General features: G+C 42.5%; 2 protein-coding genes across 2 annotated transcripts in view; both read right to left on the reverse strand.

The window, feature by feature from the left end:
• Positions 1–25304, reverse strand: part of ZYG11B (zyg-11 family member B, cell cycle regulator) — a 291659-nt gene that overhangs the window by 113442 nt on the left and 152913 nt on the right. Inside the window, exons 11-12 of the mRNA XM_078670550.1 lie at positions 15777–15974; positions 15620–15672 (exon numbers count right to left, since the gene is read on the reverse strand). Of these exons, the coding sequence (XP_078526676.1) occupies positions 15620–15672; positions 15777–15974 (251 nt within the window). The remainder of the gene's footprint in view (positions 1–15619; positions 15673–15776; positions 15975–25304) is intronic.
• Positions 1712–6384, reverse strand: LOC144807809 (uncharacterized). Its single transcript, XM_078673461.1, has 2 exons — positions 4426–6384; positions 1712–4380 (listed from the first exon to the last, which is right to left on the reverse strand). The coding sequence occupies exon 2, from the start codon at positions 4085–4087 to the stop codon at positions 2708–2710; it is 1380 nt and encodes a 459-aa protein (XP_078529587.1). The 5' UTR covers positions 4088–4380; positions 4426–6384; the 3' UTR covers positions 1712–2707.

Raw genomic sequence — 25304 nt, forward strand, 5'->3', positions numbered from 1 at the left:
AAGGCGTGCGTCGGAATCGGCTCTCGCAGTCCCGCCCCTTCTCGCCGGACCGGCACTCGCCCTGCACGTCTTGTTCTTGGTATATGGGCAAAAACATGAGTAATTTATTGTATATGCATGCTGTATAAAAAGTCTGCAAAAGCCTTCAGTGTGCATCATAGTGGCTGGTTTAACATGAGATATTCCTATCCCGCATTTGTCCGAGACAAGCCTGAAATAAATTCTCATCCTGGCTCAAATGAAACTGTACATTATGTCTGGCTTCTCCCAAGCCCTATAAACATGTCAGCGGTGCAATTAAAACAATGTTATCCTGCAGGAAGCCGCTTCGTATAGGCCATTTCTCATCAGCTCACCGCCCACAGTTAACAAACAATCCCTTTTATTGTTTGCGTTAATGCAGACATCCCTCTGGCTCGAGTTCCCAGCAGTGATCACGTATGCCGCTTTCATTGTTGGCCTCGGGGAAGCCAGGCTGTGCAGTCCAGGTCCCCAGGGCTCTGTGAAATGTGTTTTACACGTGGACTGCATCCAGTAATAAATTGACACAGTAATGTGATCGTTCTTTAAATGTGGTAGCTGATGCTTATTTGACTCATGGTGAATGTTGCATGTTTCAGCAGCCCCTGTTGCTTGGATGCTTCAAGAACGGCCTTTCTTTCCCCAGCTACTTTTGGAGAAATAGTGTATGGATATAAAATCCGAACTCTTAGCTGCTGTCTATTGTTACCTTGGTCAGTGGTACTCTTGCCATATGAACAGTCTGCCAGATTTTGTTGGAATGTGATAATGATTTGGTATTAATTGTTCCTTTGACTCGAATGTGTATGTAATGCAATTGAGATTTATAGAGCAACTAATGCTCAAAAGAGCTTCTAGGAGCTATGCCATCCAAGGTAGATGAGAATAAAAGCCTCTTCCTTCATTGCGGTCCATACATTTATTCCCCAGAGGTAATTAACACTTACCTACGGATTGTGTACTCACTTTACATTATTTTAAATAAACTGGGGTTGCATTTATGTGCATGTATTTGACCATTCTAATTCCCTCAAATGTAGCCTGGAAGCAACAGAGTGCTTTATTAAGTAATGGGGAAGGGAATGTTTCAGGTTTTCACTCATAGTTGGACGGCTAGAGCTCCGTTCATGATGCCTCCTAAGAAGGGCAGGTTGAGATGATGAATCATATTGAAGGCAGATGAGCTACTTCTGGCGCCTTTTCGAAAATACAGGCAAGACGAAGCAAGTTTAATCTGTGATAAATATAAAAAATGCACAGTTTGAGATTGTTAATATTGTTGTATTTTCCTTTTTGCACCTCTAGATTCCTATGTGCTGGCTTTTTGTGGCACTGCTTCCCGAGGGGGTGATGGTATTTGTTGCCACTACCTCGTATGACCATTTAGCAGACGTTGAAGATACAAGCCACTGTAATTCTGCTAGGGTTAGAGTGGGGTGATATAGTCTAACTTCTGTAGGTGTTTGAGGATTGAGGTGTTTTTCAGTGGAGCTAGGTTGCTGGACAGGATTGCAGACGAGCAGTCATCTGCTACATCCTCCGATTGGCAAAGGATTAAGACTTGCGCAGAGGTTCTAAGGGCCGACTACGGCAGTGTTTTTTTATTATTTTTAGGTCTCGTGGCATTTACCGCGCGAAGCGCGGTCTCGCCAGAGACCTATAGTCACCAGCTCAGCTGGTACAGGTAGGCTTTTTATTTATTTATTTGTTTTCACTTTTATATAGCGCAAACTTTACCCGCACGTATCGGAGCGCTTTAAATCAGCATGCTTATAACAAGCAAGACTAGCACTCTATATTACTGCCAACTTTGCTTCGCATAAGCAACAGCTAACCATTCACAAACAATGTTTATATACCAATTGCAAGTTTTAAAAAAAATTAATGCAAAGCATTGTCATTTACAATGCCAGTAACTCAAACTTTAATGCTGCGAGACCTATTGCATTGTAAATGCTTGTTCTATCATGGATGTGACCTCTTGGTTTAACAGTATGATGTGCTCTCTGTAGGAATTGTGTTAGTTTGCCTCCGACTGGTGTTAAGTGGTCTGGAGGGAGCGTGAACAAGTCACTGTTTGGTGGCAGCGGAGGCTCTGGTGTTGTTGCCGCCCCGTCCTCTGCCCTTGTTATTATTGCCTCTATAACCTCCTCTGTTGGAGCCTTTATTAAAAGTGCTCTGGGTATTACTTTTGAATGTAGAGGAAGTTTGGGATGTGTTGCCTCTCCATGAGCCCCTGAAGGAGGAGCGACGAAAGGAACTTCTGGATTGCTGAAACTGAAGTGCGCCCATAGACTAAGCAGTGTCAGTATCTTTTTTCTAAAATTGTATCTACTGCAGGGCCGAACAAGAAATCTTGGTTAACTGGTTGGTTGAGGATGGTTGATTGTACTTCATTTTTGAAGCCGGAAATACGCAGCCACGCATGCCGGCGTAGTAAGACGCTCGTGTTGATGGACCTAGATGCTGTGTCAGCTGCGCCAAGTGCACGTTTAATGGAAGCGTTTGTTATAAATTTGCCTTCCTGTATTAGGTCATTAGCTTTAGCTTTAAACTGTTCTGGTAGGTGTTGTAGTAAACGCCCCAGTTGGTCATAATGTGCTCTATCGTACCGTGCTAATAGAGCTTGTGTGTTTGCAATCCTCCAGGTATTTGCTGCCTGGGAGGCTACTCTTTTGCCTGAGGCTTATAACATCTTTGACTCCTTGTCAGGAGGGGGAGCATCTCCTGGGGTTAGTGAATTAGCTCGCTTTCGAACGTTTGATACGACTAGTGAGTCAAATGGCAACTGTGACCTAATATAAGTAGGGTCTGCAGGGGCAGATTTGTACTTTTTCACAATTCTGGGATTGAGGACACGCGCTCTGGCTAGGTCTTTAAATATGTCAGGCGCGTGTTTTAGTACACCTTTCAACATAGGAAGTGTACTTACACTTTTTTCTGAGGTAGGAAAAGTATCAAAAAGGATGTCCTCTTCTATTGGATCAGTGTGCATGTCTACGCCATGATATTTAGCTGCCCTATCCACTAGTTGGTTAAAAACAATGGTGTCGGCAGTAGGCGACGGCTTTGTATGATATGTAGAGGTGTAAGGGATGGGTTGTGGCTCGTATGTATCATAAGGATCATTCTGGTCATCCCATGTGTTATCCTGTACATCCTGATCCTCAGGTTCTACAAAATCATCTTGAGGATCTTCCCCCATGTTTTCTGTCTCATCATAACCTGAAGGTGTAGGAGAGTAAGGCACAATAGGCATGTTAGGAAAGAAAGGAGGAGGAGTGAAAGGCCTTGAAGGAGACGTTCCAAAGTCTTTTTTCTTTGTAGGAACAGGGGAAGAAGTGTTATTGTCTAACGGTCTTTTTTTTCTCTTGTAAACTGTTGCGTGTCCAGTTTCAGGGTCGATATGCTGTTTAGATTGTTCTGCACTCACTGGATCAGGATGGAAAAGTTCTTCCTCAACTGTCCGTGGTTTTGGCGCCAATGTTTTTGGCTTAGTCACTTCTTTGTGGTGAGTCTTTGGCTTGGGGGGCCTTCGGCTGTGGAGCTTTTTTCGGCTCGACCGCTGTTTTTGGGTCGGTGACCTTTTTTGGTTCGACGACTCTCTTTGGTTTGACGTCCTTTGTTGGCTGTATTGCCTTTTTTGGTTTGCAGACCTTTTTCGGATCGACCTTTTTTTCGGATCGTCCTTTATTGGATCGACCGTTTTTTTCGGATCAATGACTTTTTTCGGTTCCCCGTGTTTTTTGGGCTCGACGACCCCTTTCGGCTCGAGGTTTTTTGTAGACTCGACGACCTTCGGGTCGATAGTCTTTTTAGTGCGATCTGGTTTTTGTGGATCGACACTTTTTCGGCTTGACGGCCTGTTTCGGGTCAACTGTCTTTTTGGGGTCGACAACCTTCTTGGTTTCGACTCCCTTTTTGGTATCGACGAGCTTCTTCGGCTCGACAACCAATTTAGGTTGTACGGCCTTTTTGGGAATAGTATTGCTCGTCCCAGGGGTATCAGAAGGCTTGAGTTTGGTCTTCGGAGCAGAGCCAGAAGGTGGGGCCTCTGAAGGAGCATGTCGATCTCGGCTAAGGCCTTGTCTTGGGGTGGAAGCGGGGTTGGGGGCTTGGTACTCACAGTTTGCCCCGGTGTGATCTGGTCATCGTGTCCGACTTGTCCTCTACAGTGACAATTTCTAGATCGGAGTCAGCCGCTTCTGGGAGGTCATGTTCTTCTTCGAAAATGTTCTCCTGTTCCGGTGCCTGCCGCTGCATCTCTTGTCTAGCGGCTCTTCGGTTCCGGATACTTTTCTTCGACCGGAACTGAGCACAAGCTGGACAGTTTTCCTCGTTGTGCTCGGGTGATAGGCACTTGTTGCATACTGTATGTTTATTTTGGAGTGACATTGTGGGCACTTTTTAAACAGGGTCCTTTCCATCGGCAGCAGGCCCACGTGTTGTCAAAAAGGCCCAACAGCCCGCGTCGACGACCGGATCGAGATGGAAAGTAATTTCGAGTGGAGGGGTACCGAACGAGAACAATACCGTCGAGGTAGAAGGCCTTTTCGCATTAGAAAGTTGAAACGTTTCGGTTCCGAAGTTGGAGTTGAGGAATAGCATCCGAACCCAATGGCAGAAAAAAACAATCTGACGATGGAGAGGATGCCCATGCGCACTGTAGTCCAGGGGAGGAGTCACCTATCTCGTGATACTTCGAAGACTCTTCCAGGACAAGGTGCAATCATCCAGACCCAACATTAGGCGGGCGATCTATGCAAAGATATGAATTCAGCAGCCCACATGCCTCAAACACATTTTAACATTCATGCCCATCCTCTATCTGATGCCATTATTCCATTCAGAAAGCTGTGTCCTATCCCTTGTTAGATTGCCTCCACACATTTTCCACTCTTAGAGCAGAGGCAGGAACAGTATTGTCCAACCTAGTGATGAGGCACATATAGTAGGCTAGGGTCCTGTGGCTAACTCTTGCATCCATATGCTAGGGCTCTTCATGAAAACTCTCTCATTCCACCCCAACACCAATTCGGTATCTACAGTTGCAGCTTTTGTTCTCCGCACAGTTGACACCGTCAGCCACCTGTACCAAGATTTATCTGCTTATTTATTGACCATCCTAAAGTGGAAGCATACGTTTGTGTTCAGGATGGACAATAACTTTGATCATGTTGCGGAGGCATTCAGAGCTCTACTGGCTATAGAGGAGAGCACCCATTCCATATGCCTGCATATCCTCCCACAGGATTTTCTAAATACGTGAAAGGTTAGACCTTTCCCAGATTCTGCAGTCATACCTCCTAGCCCCCATTTTGCATTCAAAAAAGGTGTCTACTGATTAATCCATGTATCATAAGAGCCGTTGTAGAAGACTTTCCTTTTGACACATGGCTTCCTAAGCACTGGAACTACCTGTTCCTCGACTAGGGCCTTAACAACATTTACTTCTTCAATTCTTTTTGAAGTGTAGTGTAGCTGCCTGTTGGTAACCGTGCCACTAGGCTCTTTAGGTTGCCATGCACTTTAGAAATAAAATAATAATGTATTCACAAGCGACCTGTACATTTGTTTTGTAGTAAAAAGGATAGCTGAACCCTCAAGACACTTACACAGACCGTAATATTTCCTAATTCCCATAAATAGCCCATCATCTACACTTATATGGAGAAAGAACTGGCCAGCCTGTCCCTATTACACAACCATGTGCTATCTTGGGTCTCCCTATGCTATATGGACAGCATGTAGAGCTTTTAATCAAAGATGCTTATTCTTTTAGGGCCAAGTTCCTAATGGCCCAGCGTTAGAGGTGCTACAGAACACTTTGAAGCTTTGGGTGAAGGCAATTATCCCTCTTTTTTCAATGGGTGTTGGCATAAAGAGTTATCTATCTGTATGGAGGAGCAGTCTAATGGCACTCTTTCTAAAGAAAAGTACAAAAGCGATGTAAAATACATTTCAAATGATTGCCCTGCTGGAAATAAACTGAAAGGTTTTTACCAAATTCTTGTTTTGCACATTTGATTAATTGGCTGTCAGGATGGGATATCGTGCATTGGACTTCGGTGGACTTCAGAGAAGATTAAAAAAAACATGCTGTTGGATTGCTGCTTTATTGATTTCAGTAATGTATCTGGTAAGCTTTATTATTAATGGCTCAAAACTTTAGGTGAAGTCAAACTGCCTTGGCATGGGTGACTTGGGTTAAGCAAAAGCCATGTCAGGTATACAAGGATGTTTGGCACCTATAATAAGTTGCAGCAATGTTTTATTTTGGCTCTTAGAACCGACAGGTCTTCCTCCAAACATTTGGCATTCTCCTCTCTTGGCTGCTGAAATGAGTTATTGTTTGCATTAGGACTGTGTAAGTGGTAAATCACTTGAGCTCTCACCTTTAAACATAGTAAAATTGGTTTACACCAAATGCTCACATTCAATTTACTTAGAACCTTGCTAAGTGGTACTAAATTTACCCTGGGCCCCTGTAGATTAAATGCTACAGGTGGGCTTGCAGCACTTATTGTGCCACCCACTTAAGTAGTCCTCTAAAACATGTCTCAGGCCTGCCACTGCAGCCTGTGTGCAGTTTTAAACTGACAATTCAACGTAGTAAAATAAATCTTCAGCCAGGACTAAACCTCAGTTTAATACAAAAAAAATCACCCCTAATGAAGGCAGACCCTAAACAGCTCACAAGGCACAGTGCACTGCATTTCAAAACCTGGACATGTACGGATACGTTTTATATGTCATGGCAGTGAAAAACAAACTATTTGTTTTTGTTGGAAAACGAGGCAGCATCTGTGAGGCCTGCACAAATAACATGACTACATCTGTCCTTCACTGGGAACCAAACATCCAATTGTAGCGCCTGACTATCAGAGGATAGCTTTGCAGAGCAGTCTGAATCTTACTCAAGGGAGTAAGTGTGGGCTAGTAATCGCCATTTGCAGGTGAGCAAAAATAACACTCAATTGATTGTCTAGTCTGTACTTTGCTTTATAAAAGTAAGAGTGCATTAATTAAACACACACACTACTCAATACTATGCACCAATTTACAAATATACATAAGCTGTTGGAATTACTTTGTGACATTGCATAACATCTCCACTCCTCCCGCAGTGGGGGGTGAGGTCTAGTAACACCACTCACATGTATGCACATCCTCTTGCCGCCAATGCAGTTAGTTGATCATAACCTGGAGCGAGGGCCCTGTGCACTGGCACCACCCAGGTGGCAAACCCACCCCCTTATCTCAACAAGCATTTCAAATAGGTAACCCTGCCTTGGTGACACATAACCCGGACTGAGCATGTCCTACACGCCTCTACATCTTAAGGGCTCACAATCTGGGTTCTACACCTAAGCGCAGCAGCAAGAATACATGTTTAAGAATCACTTTAGAGTGACAGTACTCATCACATTTGTGGACCATTACAATGCATTGCAATTACAGCCCCTAAAGGCATCACAGATGAAATCACAGGATTACGCAGATCGAGACAGACACCCTAGCAGGAATGTCTGACAACATAACCTCACTTTGCTTAGGACATCACCTTACACAGGTACTTCACATTACACATGTGACTTTCAGTCCTCTAAAAGAAATAACGATAGTAAATGCATTTCTGGTGCAATTACAGCTCTTCACCTCCAGGGGATGCCCTTCTCCAGACATCCCCAACTCAGCCTTTCACTCCTTGATGCACTTCTCCATACACCTACAGCTGTAGAACGAAGGTTCAAGCCCAAGAGGTGCTAAAATGCTAGCTGAGCCCTTGAGTGGTCATTCTTTTTCAGTCCCTATGAGACTTAAGGAGGGACTTCCATTTTTCGTGCTTGGGGAAACTGCGTTCTCCTGTAGCTCCACTGCACCTTGGCACACATGTAGTGGTGACCCAACACTCCGGGAGCCACCACAAGCAGAAAAACGCTGGGTTCCCCTTTCAGCCGGTCCAGGCCTGCAAGGCATTATGGGGGCTCCCGCATATTTGATGACCGGCTCTCCCGCTATGCCGGGGAGAGCCGCGCTAGCGGTCCTCTGCCGCGTTCTTGGGCCTCAGTGGGGGGCCTGGTCCCACCTGGACCCCCAGGTGAGTGTAAGCGGCTCAAGGAGCCCAAACCCGGCCACTCTGCCGCTTTTCCTAACATTTGAGGCATTCTACGAGTTTCCAGCTATCTGACTGGTAATTGCTTCCCTCATCAGGATTGCATATTGGGCACAGACTGTGAACAGTAGGGACGTATAGTTTCTTACCTGTCGGTGTAGTTTTGCAGCTTGAAGACTTTCAAGCTGCCCCACTTACATTTCACAAGTCTGCCTCCAGCACACTCACAAAGGAACTTAACACCAGTCTTTTGTTACCCTAGACCTCTGGGAGCGTGGGCAGGGGAAGAAAGGAAAGTTACAGAAGTAGATGTGGGGTTGACTATATGTTTCCTTCACCAGGTATAAATAGTGGACTTCTTGAGATACTCATTAGCACACTCCTGGAACTGTGGACATTACAGAAGGAAGACTGCCTCATTCCCCAGAGCACTGCCTTATTGCTTGAGGCCTGTCTAGTTCCTCAGAGGATTATCCGGTTGCTTGAGGCCTGCCCTGCTCTCTGACAAGGAAGACCAGAGACCTTCCCCTAGGGCAACGTGCGTAACTCCAAGGATCAGTTGGCCGACTTCCTGTTCAGACCTACAGGGACACAACAAGCTCCAAAGGCCTCCCTGCAACTGACTAGCTGACCTGCTGCAAATGGCCCTGCCTCAGCCCTGCTGGAGTGGGCTTCTGATAGCCAACAGGTACCTCCATAAAGACTAGTAGTATATCGCTATAGGGGTAATTGAACAAGTGAGACAGTAAGATAGTTTAGGTGCAGTTTTCAATGATAAATGAAGCTGGAAGCCAAAGATAGATAAACCAAACTCACACTGTATGACAGTGAGTGGGGGTAGTCACACATTATTTTAATTCACATTGGGCTGTTTCTGGTGAATCTCAAAAAACAATTGGAGGAGACAAAGAATTATTTAGTTTTAAATACAATATGGGTTGAGCTTTAAGTGTTAGTTGCACTCAATGACTCCCTCAATGGTATGCAAGTAATTATTTGAAGCCCCATATCTTGCAAACCTTCCTATCTTTACGTACTTATCTATTTTCCCCCTCAAAAAAAGAAATGTACAGACGCTGAACATGGTAAGAGCTTTAATGAGTCTTACTTGTCGACTTCTTGGGTTGGAGAAGGAGGACCCAAAACATTTCCTTTATAGCTGTGTATCTTTTGAGGGCCTGCGTAAAGTTTAACTAAATATATTTTTTTAAACCAAACATGATTTGCAGAAAATAGAGTACACTATTATTGTTCTCCTGTTCAACTAAAGCTATGTGCAGTAAACTTGCTAAATGCATGGCTTGCACGTTTCAAAGTTTGTCTTTGATGGGGTGGAATTTTTTTTTATTTTGTATTACAAGCACTACCATTTCTTATATGACAAAACAGTTATTGATTTAATAACATTTCACCTCCTCTACCACATTGTAGTTCCAATGCAAAGGCTACCATTTCATATTGTCTCTAGTTATGAAAGAGACACCTGGGAGATTGTTTCATCTAATAGGTACAAGTATGTGAAACAGTGTCACAATCCAGGGGTCAGAGGGAGTACTGGGCAAAGCGAGTGAAGTGGTGTCTTGAGTAATGAATGGGTGCATGGTGCAGCAAAGATTGGTCCTGGAATTTTGGGGATGAATTAAACAGTGAGTGGAGGACAGACCAAACTGGCACACATGGGGTACAGATGTGATGGCACAAAATGGACTGATCATAGTTGTGAGGTAAATGTACATAAAATGGAGGGTTGACAGTGAACAGTGGATGAATGATGAAAGGATGGATGTGGATAGTCAATAGACAGTCAATGGTGAAAGACTAATTAATGGCTGGTGTACTACTAAGCTGACCAATACAATTAAGGAGACAATCCAACTTATTTAACCCCCACTACAATCCCATCTCCAGTCTTAAAAACTCTGACTTCAATATAAACAAAACACAAACTTTTTTGATGATAAGTGAAGGGACCACAAATGGCCTATTGCCATATTCTGGAGTGTATCCCCAAGAGGGAAATTAATTTTAGAAATTGAGCAGCTCTTTGCCCAAAAGAAGTAAATCGATGCACAATGAGACTTCTGCAAGGAAATCAACTTCACTACATTTAAATCTAGCATCCCTTAAGTCAATAGGTCTTCCCCTGGTAGATGGTGCAATAATTAATTTCTTCCTAAGCGTAGCGGCTACTTGCTCACAATAGAAATGTAAGTTAAAAAACATTGTATATGATTGTACTATAACAACTTTTTTTTACTTTAATGCACCCTACAAGAAAATATGACTTTCATTGGTGCAAATGACACCACATTGTTTATATTTTTAACCGTTGTCTTACATTTTTATAAGTAAAAGGCATAAATCGTATTGACAACTGTATTTAATTATTGCCATGCATGTAACATCGAATTTCTGTACTGTATGCACTTGCACTTTTATGGTCGCAATGACCGAAATAAAGTTTATATGATGATGATAATGCACTATTGGCTTTCAACACAAAGCTGCCTCAAAGTCGGAACTAAAGAAGTGTGAGCCCAAAGAGGTTATACATGTAGGCATCTCTTTCTTACCCACTGCTATTCCCACAAACCCTATGCCTAATAGCGAGAATCATGTAGAAACACTGCCTTGGGAAGCTGCTATCAACCACCAACCAAAAATCTATTGCCCTATAAATTATTATTAAAAGAGCTATATGCCTGCAAAAATGAAATACTGTATGAAGGTCTGTGGAGCCTTTGAGACGGAAATGGTATTTTACATAGCTCTGGATATTTTACGTTTTATTAAAATATGAAGATTTAAGCAGGTTGGGTTTGAGCAAGATTGCAGTCGATGGGTCTTATTAAGTGCTTCTAGGCTGGCTTTTAATTTCGGGCAGCAGTGCAATGTCAATCAATCAGCGTTTTTATATGGTACCGAAAATCCAAGGTTGAACGAAGTACTAATGGAAGGTACAATTCAGAATCACTCAGCGGTTAGGGCTTAGCACTAGGGTGAACTTTCAACTTGAGAACAGATGCTACAGCCCTGGTGGTCCTCCGCCCTCGGGCCACCTTGCAATGAAATAAAGAATTACACTCACGAGGAACGCCCAACAATCTCAGAATTTTTTTTTTGCAAATATTTGGAATCTTTTCAATAACAAGTCCATAGGCAGAAAATTGTTATTCCAAAATAAATGTTCTTCTTCTTTGATTCAACAAAATCACAGTTCTTTTCAACAAGTTCTTGTTCAACAAGTCCTTTTCTTCTTTTACTTTAAAGGTCACAGTTCATTTCCACATATATTTTAGACCAGTACATTCACAAATTCAAATCAGCCGACGCGTTTTGTCCTATGCGGACATTATCAGGTCGCCAGTATTTGATATCTAATACTGTGTTCTTAATCCACTGTAACATTACTTTCAGTATTTCTATGATGCCAATAGGTTCATTCTAAGTTTGGTTTACAGACATCTGTAGACCTTCATTTTTATGTTCTCTACTTTCGAAATTAAAAATTGTAGAGCCAAATACCTCGTGATAATAATCTCTATGTGACAAGATTCTAATATTTATTAAACTTAGTCCCAAGTCCATGTTCTACTTTTCACTTCTGAGGTCGCTTTTTATCTCCATTCTTATTCGTATTATTATTATAGTACTTCCTTCTCCTCCGGCCTGGCCCGATAAATCCTGGTCACCACTGTTACAACAGGTTGCGGCTTAAATCAAAAGGCCTGTCGCCAAATATGTGAGAACAACTAAAGCTTATGCGTACGATACATTATTCCACTGTGGATTTCTATGCACATGTTGATATTAAAGAATTGTTATGTTATGTGGTGGTAAAAGCAATTTTCAACTGGAGATTTATAAAGGTACAGATATTTATTTTCGGAAGTTCAATGAAAATTCTGACACATTATACATTGTTGAAGAATGTATAATCTATGGGTGACTTAATCTATGGGTGGCGCAAACTGTTCAAATCACAAAAATATTGTAAGTGCTGTTGTAATGTGTACAACAGTCTGCTAATTTCAGGAATATGTGTGAGATTTGTTTGCAAGCATGCCTTAACAGTGGCTAAACAACAGATCTGAAGCTGTTGACTAAAAATTCCATGTCAGATTAAGTATTTAAGTATATCACTTTAAATTAAGTAAATCGCCAAACATGCTTTTGAATGGTATTTAAGGTAATTTCAACAGAAACATTGTGTTTCTTATGTACCAGACTACCAGTTAAAAAGATCATATTCTCTACTAGACGTGGTGCTGTCACAGATATGCTTTATGTCCTGCATGTTGCAAAAGGTTAGAGAGGTGGTAGAAAATTGGGTCTGGATGTAACTAAGTAATACAATTCAGTATGAAAAGTGTATAGCAAACTATCACATTCATCGGATGATGTCATCATTGATGTCATCAATGGTGTCATATCAGTGATTTAGGTATAATTAGCTCACTGAACCTTTACTGGCAAATTTCAGTGCTGTTTTGGTTCTGAAGTATTGTAACTTATTTCAACTTAACCTTTGTTTTTTCCAGTGCAAGCACGCTATATAGCTAATTCTATGCTTTAAGACCTTGCTGGAAAAAAAATGGTAAAAGGCTTCATCACTTTCTAGCTCAGCATGGGTGGCTCTATGCTAATCCCTATGCTTAAAAACTCTACTAGAACAACAGATATCTGAGGTGAGAAGATCTAGAGTGTTGGTGGTGCTGTAGGGGTTCCAATAGGGAACTGCTCTCCACTTAAACCTTGGGAAATACCCAGTGTTTCCTGCTTCCTTTTTTGCATATATATGTTTGTTTGTTCATTTATTTTCCGGGATCCCCACACACAGAGTGGACTAGTCTACATGTATGACTTTGGTGAGAATCCCACGATGCAGAACAAATATTTTTTTACGGAGCCTTTCTTTTGAGTCTATGTAAAAACCACAATTATTCAATATTTTGCATACAATGCCACTGATGACATACTTTGGATTGCTTTGTGGGTTGCTGGGAAAGAAACTAAGGGTGGATTCTTGAAACTGCATGCTGCATGGATATATCTGCTTGGAGAATTGCATCAATAATGAAGCCATTAGAGATTCAGTTTAAGAAATTAGGCACCTAAAAACCTATAGAATCAGCAACAACCATTTAGGGATTAATTCTTGCTACTGAGGGGCAGTTATTCACCAGACAGTAGTATAACTAGGAATAATATCCATTTATATTGACACATTTTGAAAGGAATAGGAACATCCTACTATGTGATGGTCGTAGTATGTTGAAATTAAATGTTTACCAAATGGAATTTAGCCAACTCTGAGAAAAATTGTTATTGTTGCAATCTCATCCCTTTATAGACATACTGTTATTGTGAGACTTGTCTCCATATTCTAAAAAACACCCTCTGACCACACTCTATAACCACTAGCAAGGTTGTGGGAAAAGTATGTGCAGGACTTTACTTTTCCTATATTAGCAAAACCAGGGAAAGTCGGGCAGAGTGGAGGTTTTATTAATCCCAAGCGTTTCTAAATTAAGATGTTGTGATAATCTCAACGTTCTTCAACACCAGATTAAATTAGGTTCTCCAGCTACTAACTCAGTCCCACAACACTGTTTTTTTATGGTTTGTCAAAATTCAGATCACATAAAAAGAACCACAATGTAACAGCACTCCCCAATCCTAGTGGCTTTTGTTAGATCTCAAAAGCTTTTTTCAAAAGCTTTTTAACCAGTTAGACTATATGTATATCAAATTCCTATTGAGGAAATGGAAATATAACCCCATATTCCAAAAATGTTTACTTGGTAATTTTGTAGCTCCCAAAACAGGGTCTACAAGAGCGAGTCTTCTAGAGATGGTTATACCTATGATGTCCCTTCTTGTCCATAATATTCTCGCATCAATCAAACCTCTGGAGCACTGGCTAAAAGAAAAATCGATATTTAAGCTCCTGTTATTAAATGTGCATGAGAACATGATCGCCTTTTAGGTATTTGATATTATCTATTTCATGCAAGACCTGCTTAAAGATCTACCTGCAACGGTTTTTGATCAACCAGTATAAATCAGCGGGACTGAATACACTTTGTGCCTAAGCAAACTGCACCAATCTAACCCCACCCACGGGCTTACTTTTTCTTCTATTCTCTATAACTGAATATTTAGCTGTTTCCAGAATATTTTCTTTAAACTAGAAAAGTGGGTAAACTGGTACTAACTTGGTTTGGTAGGCTCCCTACCAGAAAGGTGATTTTCATTCCAGATTGTTTGTTTTACAGAGCAGTCAAATCCAAACACCGGCAAGCAATCTTGAAGGTTGAGAGTAAGCTTTAGCTATATATATGCAAAGAGCAAAAACAGGCAGTTTTTGTAGTCCACAAGAAAGGAGATTTAGTTGTACCAGATGGAGTAAGAGGTTTATTTTTTTAGAAATACCTCTAGTCTTCAACTGGAAAAATCATTTAGCAGAAAATCTGGGAAATTATCCAAAAATGAATTATACCTATGAAAGCAAGGTAGTGCACACAAATGATGTACTGCCAGCAATGCAAAATTATATTAAATATATGCAGATTCTCTGGTGAATAAAAAGTTATGTGTAATTACGTGGGAAAGGGGGCATGTCAAGACAAATAAAAACTATTACTGCAAGGAATAAACCGTAATTTTATTTCAGGTTTATAGTAAACCCTAGCATTTAAGTTATAAAAAACACATAGAAATCAGAAATGGAAATTCCAGCTTTCAAATCTGAGCAGGAACAGCTTGATCATTAATCTGCATAAAACTGCTCATAGAAGATTTGCCCCAAATGGTAATGCAAGCCTACTATGCTTGGTATTATGTTTTCTAGCACCATATATGTTAGCCGCAGACATCAAAAGTATTGTGACACACTGTAGCCCATTCCATGGAGCTGTCTTAGTATGACCTGGTATACACATTTTTTGAAGATGTTTCTCTCACCTGTGCTAATGGTTTATGTGTTATTTTATGATCCCAATAGTTAACGTTCCTTAGATGACATATTGGTGGTACTCATCACAAACCTGTTTCAAGCCACTTGTATAACTGCTTACTCGTGGAAGAACCCTACTACATTCTCTTGATGTATAATGGGAATAATATGTAATGTATTACAGAGAAGATAAATGACTATTAAGGACGTTCAGTTAACAAAATAATTACACTTTGTTCATCTGCCAATTGCTATGATTGTCGCCTACCGATATAGTAATATACCTAACTTGCCGGTCATTATGGGTGGCTCAGATTAAAAGGGCACCAACATATAGCAGGTGAATGACAGATGACATGTAGGATTGTATTTGTATGTGCTTGATTAACTAGAGTAAAAAAAATAATCAAAACTGGAAAATGCTACAGAAAGTTCACTAACTGGGCGAACAGCTAATATCAGGATTTTTACCTTGGAACTTGAGCTGTCAAAAACGATAGTGATAATAGATCGTAAGAAGTTACCTGTATGCTACCATTTCACACTCTGGAGTAGGCCAACTCAAAATTGTAGAGTGCTGGAAAAGAAGATGGTGATATTTAAGTTAAAATACACAAACTCCTAGAAAAAGCAAGAACAAACAAAACTTTCTATAACTAAAAAGGTAAGCCATTACCCTACCAATTGTTGAAGAAGGTCATCCCTCAGAGCGGCAGTAAGCGTCCAGGACTCTTCTCCCCTGGATATTAAATGAGCAATGATTCCTGCTGCAAAGTAACTGACTTCCACTTCAGCACTATGTAATAATCTACTTATGTGGTCTATAAACTCCTTCCACATTAGCTCAGAATGAAGCTCTTTCACTTCAGCAATGTTGTTCTGAAAAGAAATAAGTAATTTACTTGTAATCCTGGTACTCCATCATTAGCCTCCTTGCTGAATACATCAATACGGAGTACCTCTGCATCAGTGTGACATTCTGCAACACATTTTCAAAAGATAATTATCTTCTGCAAAGTAGTTTAATAACTATAAAAACAAAATAATGGCCATCTTTTTTGCAAGACATATCCTTTCATTTTTACAATAACAATTAAGTGATCCTGAAAATATGAGCATTTTCTCTTGCATGGATGGGGGGTGACTACCCCTCCAAGTACGAATAACATAATTTCTTTCTTAAGAAAGTGCCCGGGAGCCCAGCACTGCCCTACAGACATAATTCAAAAGAGAAAACACACAAGATGATGGACGGAATGTTGCACAATGGCAAAACATTCACCCCCAGTGACAGATCTGGGGTTAATCCATCGTTATTTTGCTCACCAAGCCACCCCAGTTTCGACATGGCCATATGCAAATCAGTCTTGACCCTGTCCCTCATGGGAACAGAACATCCCGAACTGCCAAGCCATGTCTTTCCTGGACCGGAATCAAGCATCCTAGGACTGGTTTCTGGCTATCGGGCGTTCTTCAGCCAGGATAGCTTGACTCCAGTGGCTTAGTGAGCAAGGGACCCACGTCTGGGCATACCCTTCCCGCATAGGGTGAACAGCAAAGCACACAAGATGATGGACGGAATGTTGCACAATGGCACAACATTCACCCCAGTCACAGATCTGGGTTTAATCCATCGTTAATTTGCTCACCAAGCCACCCCAGTTTCGACATGGCCATATGCAAATCAGTCTTGACCCTGTCCCTCATGGGAACAGAACAGCGAAGCCGTGTCTTTCCTGGACCGGAATCAAGCATCCTAGGACTGGTTTCTGGCTATCAGCAGTCTTCAGCCAGGATAGCTTGACTCCAGTGGCTTAGTGAGCAAGGGACCCACATCTGGGCATACCCTTCCCACATAGGGTGAACAGCAAAACACACAAGATGATGGACGGAATGTTGCACAATGGCAAAACATTCACCCCCAGTCACAGATCTGGGTTTAATCCATCATTATTTTGCTCACCAAGCCACCCCAGTTCAGACATGGCCATATGCAAATCAGTCTTGTTCTGCATTCTGTCCATCAACTGTTGTTTTTGCATTTGTCACCTCGAGTGGGACGGGTATGCTCAGACGCGAGTCCCATGCTCTCCACGCCACTGGAGTCAAGCTATCGTGGCTGATGACGGCTGGTAGCCAGAAACTGGTCCTAGGATGCTTGATTACGGTCCAGGGAAGACATGGTTTGGCAGTTCGGGCTGGACTATTCCCACGAGGCACAGGGTCAAGGCTGATTTGCATATGGCCATGTTTGAACTGGTGTGGCTTGGTGAGCAAAAAAACGATGGATTTAGGCCCAGATCTCTTTACTGGGGTGAATGTATGACATTGTTCTGCATTCTGTCCATCAACTGTTTTTGCATTTGTCACCCAGAGTGGGACGGGTATGCTCAGAAGTGAGTCCCGTGCTCTCCACGCCACTGGAGTCAAGCTATCCTGGCTGATGACGGCTGGTAGCCAGAAACCGGTCCTAGGATGCTTGATTCCGGTCCAGGGAAGACATGGCTTGGCAGTTCGGGTAGGACTGTTCCCATGAGGCACAGGGTCAAGACTGATTTGCATATGGCCATGTCTGAACTGTGGTGGCTTGCTGAGCAAAAAAACGATAGATTTAGGCCCAGATCTCTGTACTGGGGTGAATGTATGACATTGTTCTGCATTCTGTCCATCAACTGTTGTTTTTGCATTATTCAAAAGAGAGGCAGCACTGAAAAGGAAAGAGTCTCCTTTTTACAATGGTGCCCCTCGCCAAATAACTTCTGCTAGTGGATAGCGTTTGGGCCTGTAAAAGCCAAAGAGCAATCCTTCCATGAGGCACCAGTGACTGCTTTGTTTGGGGTGGCAATACATCTGGCACAAGGAACAACCCAAGACGATGAAATAGTATTTGAAGCATTTCCCTTCCACGTGAGGCTTGATTGGCGCTGGATTACCTTAATCGCCTCCTATTGGAAAGGGAATAGTGCCAATAACATCAGAGAAAATGAAAGCTGTTGTTTTTTCTCAACTGTGGTCTGTGCCTGGGGGCCTGACGGGGTAGACACCATTAGCAATTGGAGTCCCTTCCTATTTCGTAGGAGGCTCTTTTGAATGTATTCTTACACAGGAATAGTGGCAAAGTTCCTCAAAGTTCTAATTTTTTTAAAGAACAAATTATCAAGCTTCAACAAATGCATTTAAAAAAAAGCCAAAAGCAACATATAGCGATGAAAAAACAAATTCAATGACAGTATGGCACTAACACGTTCACTCTTAACATGCCAACCAACACGGATTGTCGGTTGGAAAGAACATGATGCATATTGCACACCCACAACTGTGCAAAAACATGGGCTGCAAATATTAGCAGGTGCACCTTCTGCAGCAGATCATTATTAGTGCATCCAAGAACAGGGAATCACATACAATTTGCAAAGAATGATACTTATTACTGGATGCACAATGTAGCTAAATTTTCTCCCTCGTTTGCGGATATATTTTCCTACCACAAACCGTAGGCTACAACTCCTCTGCAGGGAAAAATTTGACCCTCAATTGTAATCCTGTTTTGAAAGCACATGAGTTAGTCCCTGCAACAGTTTCTGCAATGATGATTATGTTTTTGTATGCAGATATTTATTAAATATTTTATTTATTTGTTATTACCAGTGACTTTTGGCTGTTTTGACTTTGTCTTTTATTCACAGTTTTTATCTCATTCTCACCTGCAGTGCATTCTCACTTTCCGCTCACATCACTCACACACTATCATTCACAGTATATACACATTTCTGAGTACCTCTGCACCCTACAGTATTTGCTGTTTCCTTTTTACAGAAGAAAAGAGATGCGGCATGTCAAGGTTTTATTACTTCCAGGGCCTTTAGTCAAATAATAGGAGTGGCCTCCCAAGGTGCTTGAGAAATAGAGACTAAATCGGAGGATGAGAATTATGGATCAGAGCCTGGAAGTAATATTTCCATTGCTGGAGTTTCATCAGATGGAAACTTCAAGTGAATCCGAAAGGTATGGCCATGCTGCACAGAAAGGCAGTCAATATCTAATGTCCATTATAATTCAACCTACACCACGGACACCATGGCCTAAGCACAATACAGAGTGCCTAAGGGTTCCACGCAGAGCACAGCAAGTGTTCATTTGTCAACACCTGTAATGATTTCAATCTGTAATTTCACCTTTCACAAATGCCATTTATGTAGACAATTACTATGAAAGAACACAGCTCTTCAGTGAGCTGTACAACATTGGCACTTTGGTGTTTGCGACGATTTGAAAGAACCGCAAAGGATTGCCCCACAAGCTGGATTGTAAAAAACACAAAAAAGGTCAGTGCCGTGTTTGCAACAAACTAATAGCAATGAACAGATGGGAAGGGCATGCGCTCACAACAATTCATGATGACAGCACTTCTCCTGCCCGAGTTTGGGGTAAATTGTCAGAAGAGAATAAACCCAACTTAATACCAGATTATAGCAAGAGCGGAGTTGATAAAAGTGACCACTGCTACAGCCATACGATGCAACTCATCAAACTCTCATTTGGTAAAAGAAGTTGGCTAGGCATCTGATCCATTTTGCAGCATACAATGCATTTGTTGCATGTTGTCCCGTTCTCAGAATACCACTGGAAGATAGATGTCTTCTGCAACTTTCAACTGGCTATTATGTACAGTCTCTCTGCTGTAGGTGGAGTAGCCCACATTTCATGTAGTGTGGCGATGGTACAGGACTGAATGGACAACACTTTTGTAAAAGCAATTCAGCAACAGATAGGAAAAGCCAATTTCGAAAATGCAGAGCTTGTATTTTTAGGAAAGTGCCCATTTTTTACATGGTCACCCCGTGTTTTGCCTGCCATTTGATCTGATTTTTACTGGCAACCAGGTCCCCAGTGCCAGATCTCTTTTCCAAAATTGTACAATTGTTTCCCCAATTGGCAAAACTTATAGAACTCCCTGCAAGTCCCTAGTAAACTGTACCCCTGCTGCCTAAGTCGAGAAGGCTAAAGAGGGACCTAAAGGGCTGCAGCACGAAGGGACCCCTCACCAAACGCATACAAACTACCACTGCAGGCTGCGTGTCTTGGTGCCGACAAAAGTGAAAACACAACAAGGCAAACATCCCTGTGTGCCATGCCCATAGACACTGCATGCAATATAGATATGTCACCCCTTGTGACCCCCTCCCCAAGGGAGAGGGCATTTGTTCTCGGGAGTTCAGGAACAAAGTCTGCTTAGGCAGAGGGTGTTTACAACCCCTCCAACAGGATGACCTACAGATTAGCACGTCAATGCAAGGAGCTTTAAAAAAACACCACCGTTGGTATTCAAAAGGATGCCATCCCCGCCTCACTGCCTCCCCCCCTACCCCCGACCACGGCCCATATGGCGCCTGGACAAGGCAGAAATATTAGTAGTCAAAGGCGGGTTCACCCTCAGGCTAGTTCCTAAGGTGGGCTACCTGAAGTGAACATGAAATTTCAGAGTCTGCCATCTTGGTGATGGAAATCTTAGGAACTCTGGGACAGGGATACGTCCATTTCCCATAAGAAGTGGTCATTTAGAGGCAGTAATGACCCCAGGGGAAGGTAGCCCATTGGCTACTACCCTACTGTTTCATAAAGCACCTAAATGCAGTATTTAGGGGAGCACCTGGCACCAGTAAATCATATCCTGCCAACCTGAAAGAAGATGGATGTGAAGAGTCGCAAGAAGCAAGAACAGAAGACCAGCAACTGTCTTGGCACCAACCCTGCCGGCCTGCCTGCTGTCTTTGACTTTTGTCCTGCAGCTAATCATCTCCAAAGACTGGGAGACCAGCCAGCACTTCCCCCCCAGAATCAGGAACTCTTGTGTAGCAGCAGAGCTGCTTCCCTGCATCCTGCAGACACCCCAATAGGCTTGTGAGGACTCCGGGCTGCAAAAACCTGATATCCATTTAAATCAGCATTGTGTTCCTCTGCAAAAGAAGTAACAACTCCAAGGCAAAATGGAATACTCACATGTTGATGAGAACTATCTCAAAACCATGGTCTTGGGTGATGTCTTATCTCCTTATTGAAGTTTTTGACTCCCTCCCAGCCTTAACAGTTACTGGACTCCTGTAGCAGCTGCTACTATGGAAGCTTACACGCCAGACCCATAGGCATCAGTACTTCTTGATCATGACTGGCTTCTCCGATAGTCTCGATGGAAATTCATAGACAATGACAATGTAATCTTGCATTGATCTTGCCCTACCCCAAGCTCAGCATCTTCCATGATATCCTAGTCATTCCCAATATGGCGCTGCATAAACATTGACGGTTGGCTACTTCACTAGCCACAGGCCAAGCTGTGTGTACTTCACCACTGGTGACCACCTACCCTGCGGGCCCTCCATGAATGGCAGCTTGAACTTCACTTCATAGACTATCATGAGCTTATAACATACAAACTCAATGATAAATTACACACTTTCAAGGCAGTGTTGGGTCCCTTCCTCAAGAGTGATACTGCACCCTCAATCTGAACATAACCGGTGACATCCCTCGTTTTTCACTCCCACCCCTGAGGCATCGAAACACTGAGTTTAGCAGACTACCTCCACAGCTGAGATATTAAGCGTCGCTTCTCTTACCTGACTGACATATTGACTTCTCCCTTGTATGACAACCCCTAGCAACCTGCCTACCCCCATCCTTCATTATAGCTCGGATTTTTTTGTGCACTGACTTCGAGAACTACAAGACCCTAGAAACCTGTAGTTCTCTGTGATTGGCTCAATAACACTGACGCACACAACGCTCTCCCACGCCCTTGACACAGAAGCAGGCGGTTACTTAATAAAGGGACTGGACTCGTGCGGCAGTCTATTTCCTTCCGCAGCACAATCCATGTCCAGGCTGCCTTTAATGCAAGGTACGTTTGGCAACAATTTGCCAACTTCATTTTTTACATTGGGGAACAACACGAGTGGGTTTCTCCATGCTATGGACATCACCTACTCATGACGGTTTGTGTCCACGGCGATTGTTTACTGTTAAGGAATCCATGCTGAGGGTGCTAATATGCACGCTCAGCTAGGATTTGGGAGTTCATCTGGACTAATCCCTATGGGCGAGCGCTGAATATAGTGTTGCACTCGACTGACCGTGTGTCACTTTCAGTTACTGGCAGTGCATTTGTACAATCCACTTGGTGGGCTCTGCCTGCCTGTACCTGGTGGCGATTACCCTTATAATTGTGGGTGGTCCTCTTTCTCTTAGTTGTTATTTATGTTAACAATAGTGCATGGGTACGGCTCTTTGTCTGACCTGCACTGTTTTATTTCCTACCAAAAACCTAATGATGGTGAGGGTTTAACATCACAGCTTGTGGATGGTCCTTCGCCTTTTTGTCCTTTTTCTTGACAACACCAAATGGATATGGTTTCTACAGACCGCTGAATAGACTTGGCCCATTAATACTGTGAAGGGCTTCCCAAGTCCAAATACATGATATATACACAAATATTCTCTAGGGGTTGTTGTGTTTGTGTCAACTGTGTTCTTGATTTTGTACTTTCTGTCCTCTGACATACTTATTTCCTGTGACAGCTGATACACAAGTCCTTTGATCACTGTGCGACGTTAGGCCACTTTGTGTTTGTGCCAAGGTTAAGTTGGAGATGTGTACCTGACATTTGCTTGTAAGCACATATTCTACGTTTGTCATAGCCACTTCTGAAAAACGAAATTTTTAATGCTACGTGAGTTTGCTGGTCAGTGTTAACTGCTGCAAATCTTAAAAAGTGAATGAGTACTGTGCTTAAGTGTTAGTAATTCATGCCGACTTATGTTATACCAATATATTTATTTATTTCAGATACATCAACCCGTGGATCCCAGATTAAGTGGAGCCACTTCACCAATGTTTTTTTATTTAGCAGAGCCTTAATTTTTTCGCATTGTTGCAGAAGCTTCTATTAGATCCTGAAGAAGGCAGCCACACATTGAGTGAGGGTATCCAGTTGAAACATGTTGACCTATTTTTCCACACAATGACAAGTTGGATTCCCTCCTGTTGAGGCTTAATTTTACTCCTGGCACAGAGGCGCCCCAATAAAGTTGTTTGCGCACCTTGGAGCTATATTTAGATCACAATTTTCTTGCTCTGCACCCTTCGCCACTCCCAGCTGATCCACGATATTTAGAATAACTCTCTATCAAAACATCCCTGGGCTCCTCCTTCTCAGTGAAGGGGTTATTGCCTGCTTTGAGACTAGATTTTCATTGCAAGGAGGTTACCCTATGATGAAACATGCCACCTACAGGTGAGTGAGGGAAAACTATCCTTTAAAAGGACTACTTTTATAGTACTCATTCCTTTCTGTATCAGACACAGGGGTTGCTTTGTGTGTTATTGTTTACTGAATAGGGGAATCGACCCCTGTGGGTCTTTAAAAACTTCCTCTAGCCTTTATAGTGTTGTGATTGAACCCCTAGTACCCCCAAGTACCTCTGTGCCCTGCCACCCGCTCTTCTTCTCCCAAAATACTTTCTTCTCATATTTTCTACATAAAGGTATTGCAGACTTGTTCCACTGTTCGTTCCTGGAGAGTGATGGGACCCTTTAAGGCTGCTGTTCTGGCGGTTTTGCCCTTCCCAATGCCTAGATGCTAATGTGTTGTATTACCTATTGGAATTTCAGCATTGTTTTGGCAGTTCTGTATTGTGTTGCTCCCCAAGTGTATTCTCTTGCACTGCTAATGAGAAATAAAGTAAGGTTGCAAAAAAAAAAAATTGTTATTTCCATCCTGGGATAGTGGTCTACTCAGAGTTTTTTGGAACAGAAACCCTATCACCAATTTTTTTTCTGCCAAAGGAAGGACTGGGTGTTTGTCTTGAGAGAGAGCAAACGAGAGAGAGCGAGAGAGCGAGAGAGCGAAAGAGAGAGAGAGAGAGAAAGAGAGAGAGAGTGAGCGAAAGAGAGAGAGAGCGAGAGAGAGAAAGAGAGAGAGAAAGAGAGAGAGAGCGAGAGAGAGAAAGAGAGAGAGAGAGAGAAAGAGAAAGCGAGAGAGAGAGAAAGAGAGCGAGAGCGAGAGCGAGAGCGATTTGATTTAAAAATTTATAAAGCGCAACGAATGCCCGAAGGCGTCTTGGCACGAGAGCGAAAGAGAGAGCGAAAGAGAGAGCGAAAGAGAGAGCGAAAGAGAGAGCGAAAGAGAGAGAGAGCGAAAGAGAGAGAGAGCGAAAGAGAGAGAGAGCGAAAGAGAGAGAGAGCGAAAGAGAGAGAGAGCGAAAGAGAGAGAGAGCGAAAGAGAGAGAGAGCGAAAGAGAGAGAGAGCGAAAGAGAGCGAGAGCGAGAGCGAGAGAGAGAGAGAGAGAGAGAGAGAGAGAGAGAGAGATTGATATGGATTGATTCTTGGTGAAGTAGTATCATTGAGGGATTATTCCTGCCACAGGTTGCAGAGTTGGCTCGCTGAATACTTGCAGCTTCAGTAGGAGTTGAAAGAACTGGCTGAGCGTTAGGTGATGTAAACTACTACCAAGCCAGTCCTAAGTGACACTTTCTTAGCATGTCAACAGGAGAGATCAGAGGACTGGAATGCTCATTCATTAAATACTTCTCTGGTGAGACAAAGAGGTCTCTTCGGCACAGGCATGAAAGACCCGACACTTGATGGTGAAACAAAGCATGACAAACAACTCGACATCATAGGATTTGAGTGATATTTCACAGATCTTGACAGAAAGGGCTAATGAATCAATGGAGAGCTCCTCGATGCCGAATAGTGCAATATCCAATAACTCAGTATTGTTTAGTATGGCAGCCATGTGTCATGAAATTGGAGACACAATGCATTCAAGTAGACCTTATCTCTGGAAGGCTGCACTTTGCAGTATATTAGATAAGACCTGCTATCTCGACAAACAGTAGGATACAATCTGAACATGCTCAAAGGTACCCTTCCACAACAATTCATTAGGGTATCAAAGGTCTCCCTAATCCACAGATTGACTGTGGCTTGCTTTATCATGTCCCTCATCTAGAATAATAGTACATCTGGAAATACTCAATCTTCCTGTGAGAGCTCTTGACAGTGGTAAGAATTAAGTGTGGATAAAATACAAATATCTAAGAAAAGAAACTCATCAGGTGTCCCTAGGCAGATTAGAAATGAGTACAAAATGTATTAAGTGGATGTGGGGAGCTGCGTCACAATGTTGGTGTACATGTTTTTGCCTCAT

The sequence above is a fragment of the Lissotriton helveticus genome, chromosome 1_2 (assembly GCF_964261635.1).
Source record: "Lissotriton helveticus chromosome 1_2, aLisHel1.1, whole genome shotgun sequence".
Taxonomy (NCBI): Eukaryota; Metazoa; Chordata; class Amphibia; order Caudata; family Salamandridae; genus Lissotriton; species Lissotriton helveticus.

What these genes read in the sequence shown, in the direction of transcription:
- LOC144807809 (XM_078673461.1), bottom strand. Translation starts at nt 4,087, where the DNA reads ATGCTCCTTCAGAGGCCCCACCTTCTGGCTCTGCTCCGAAGACCAAAC.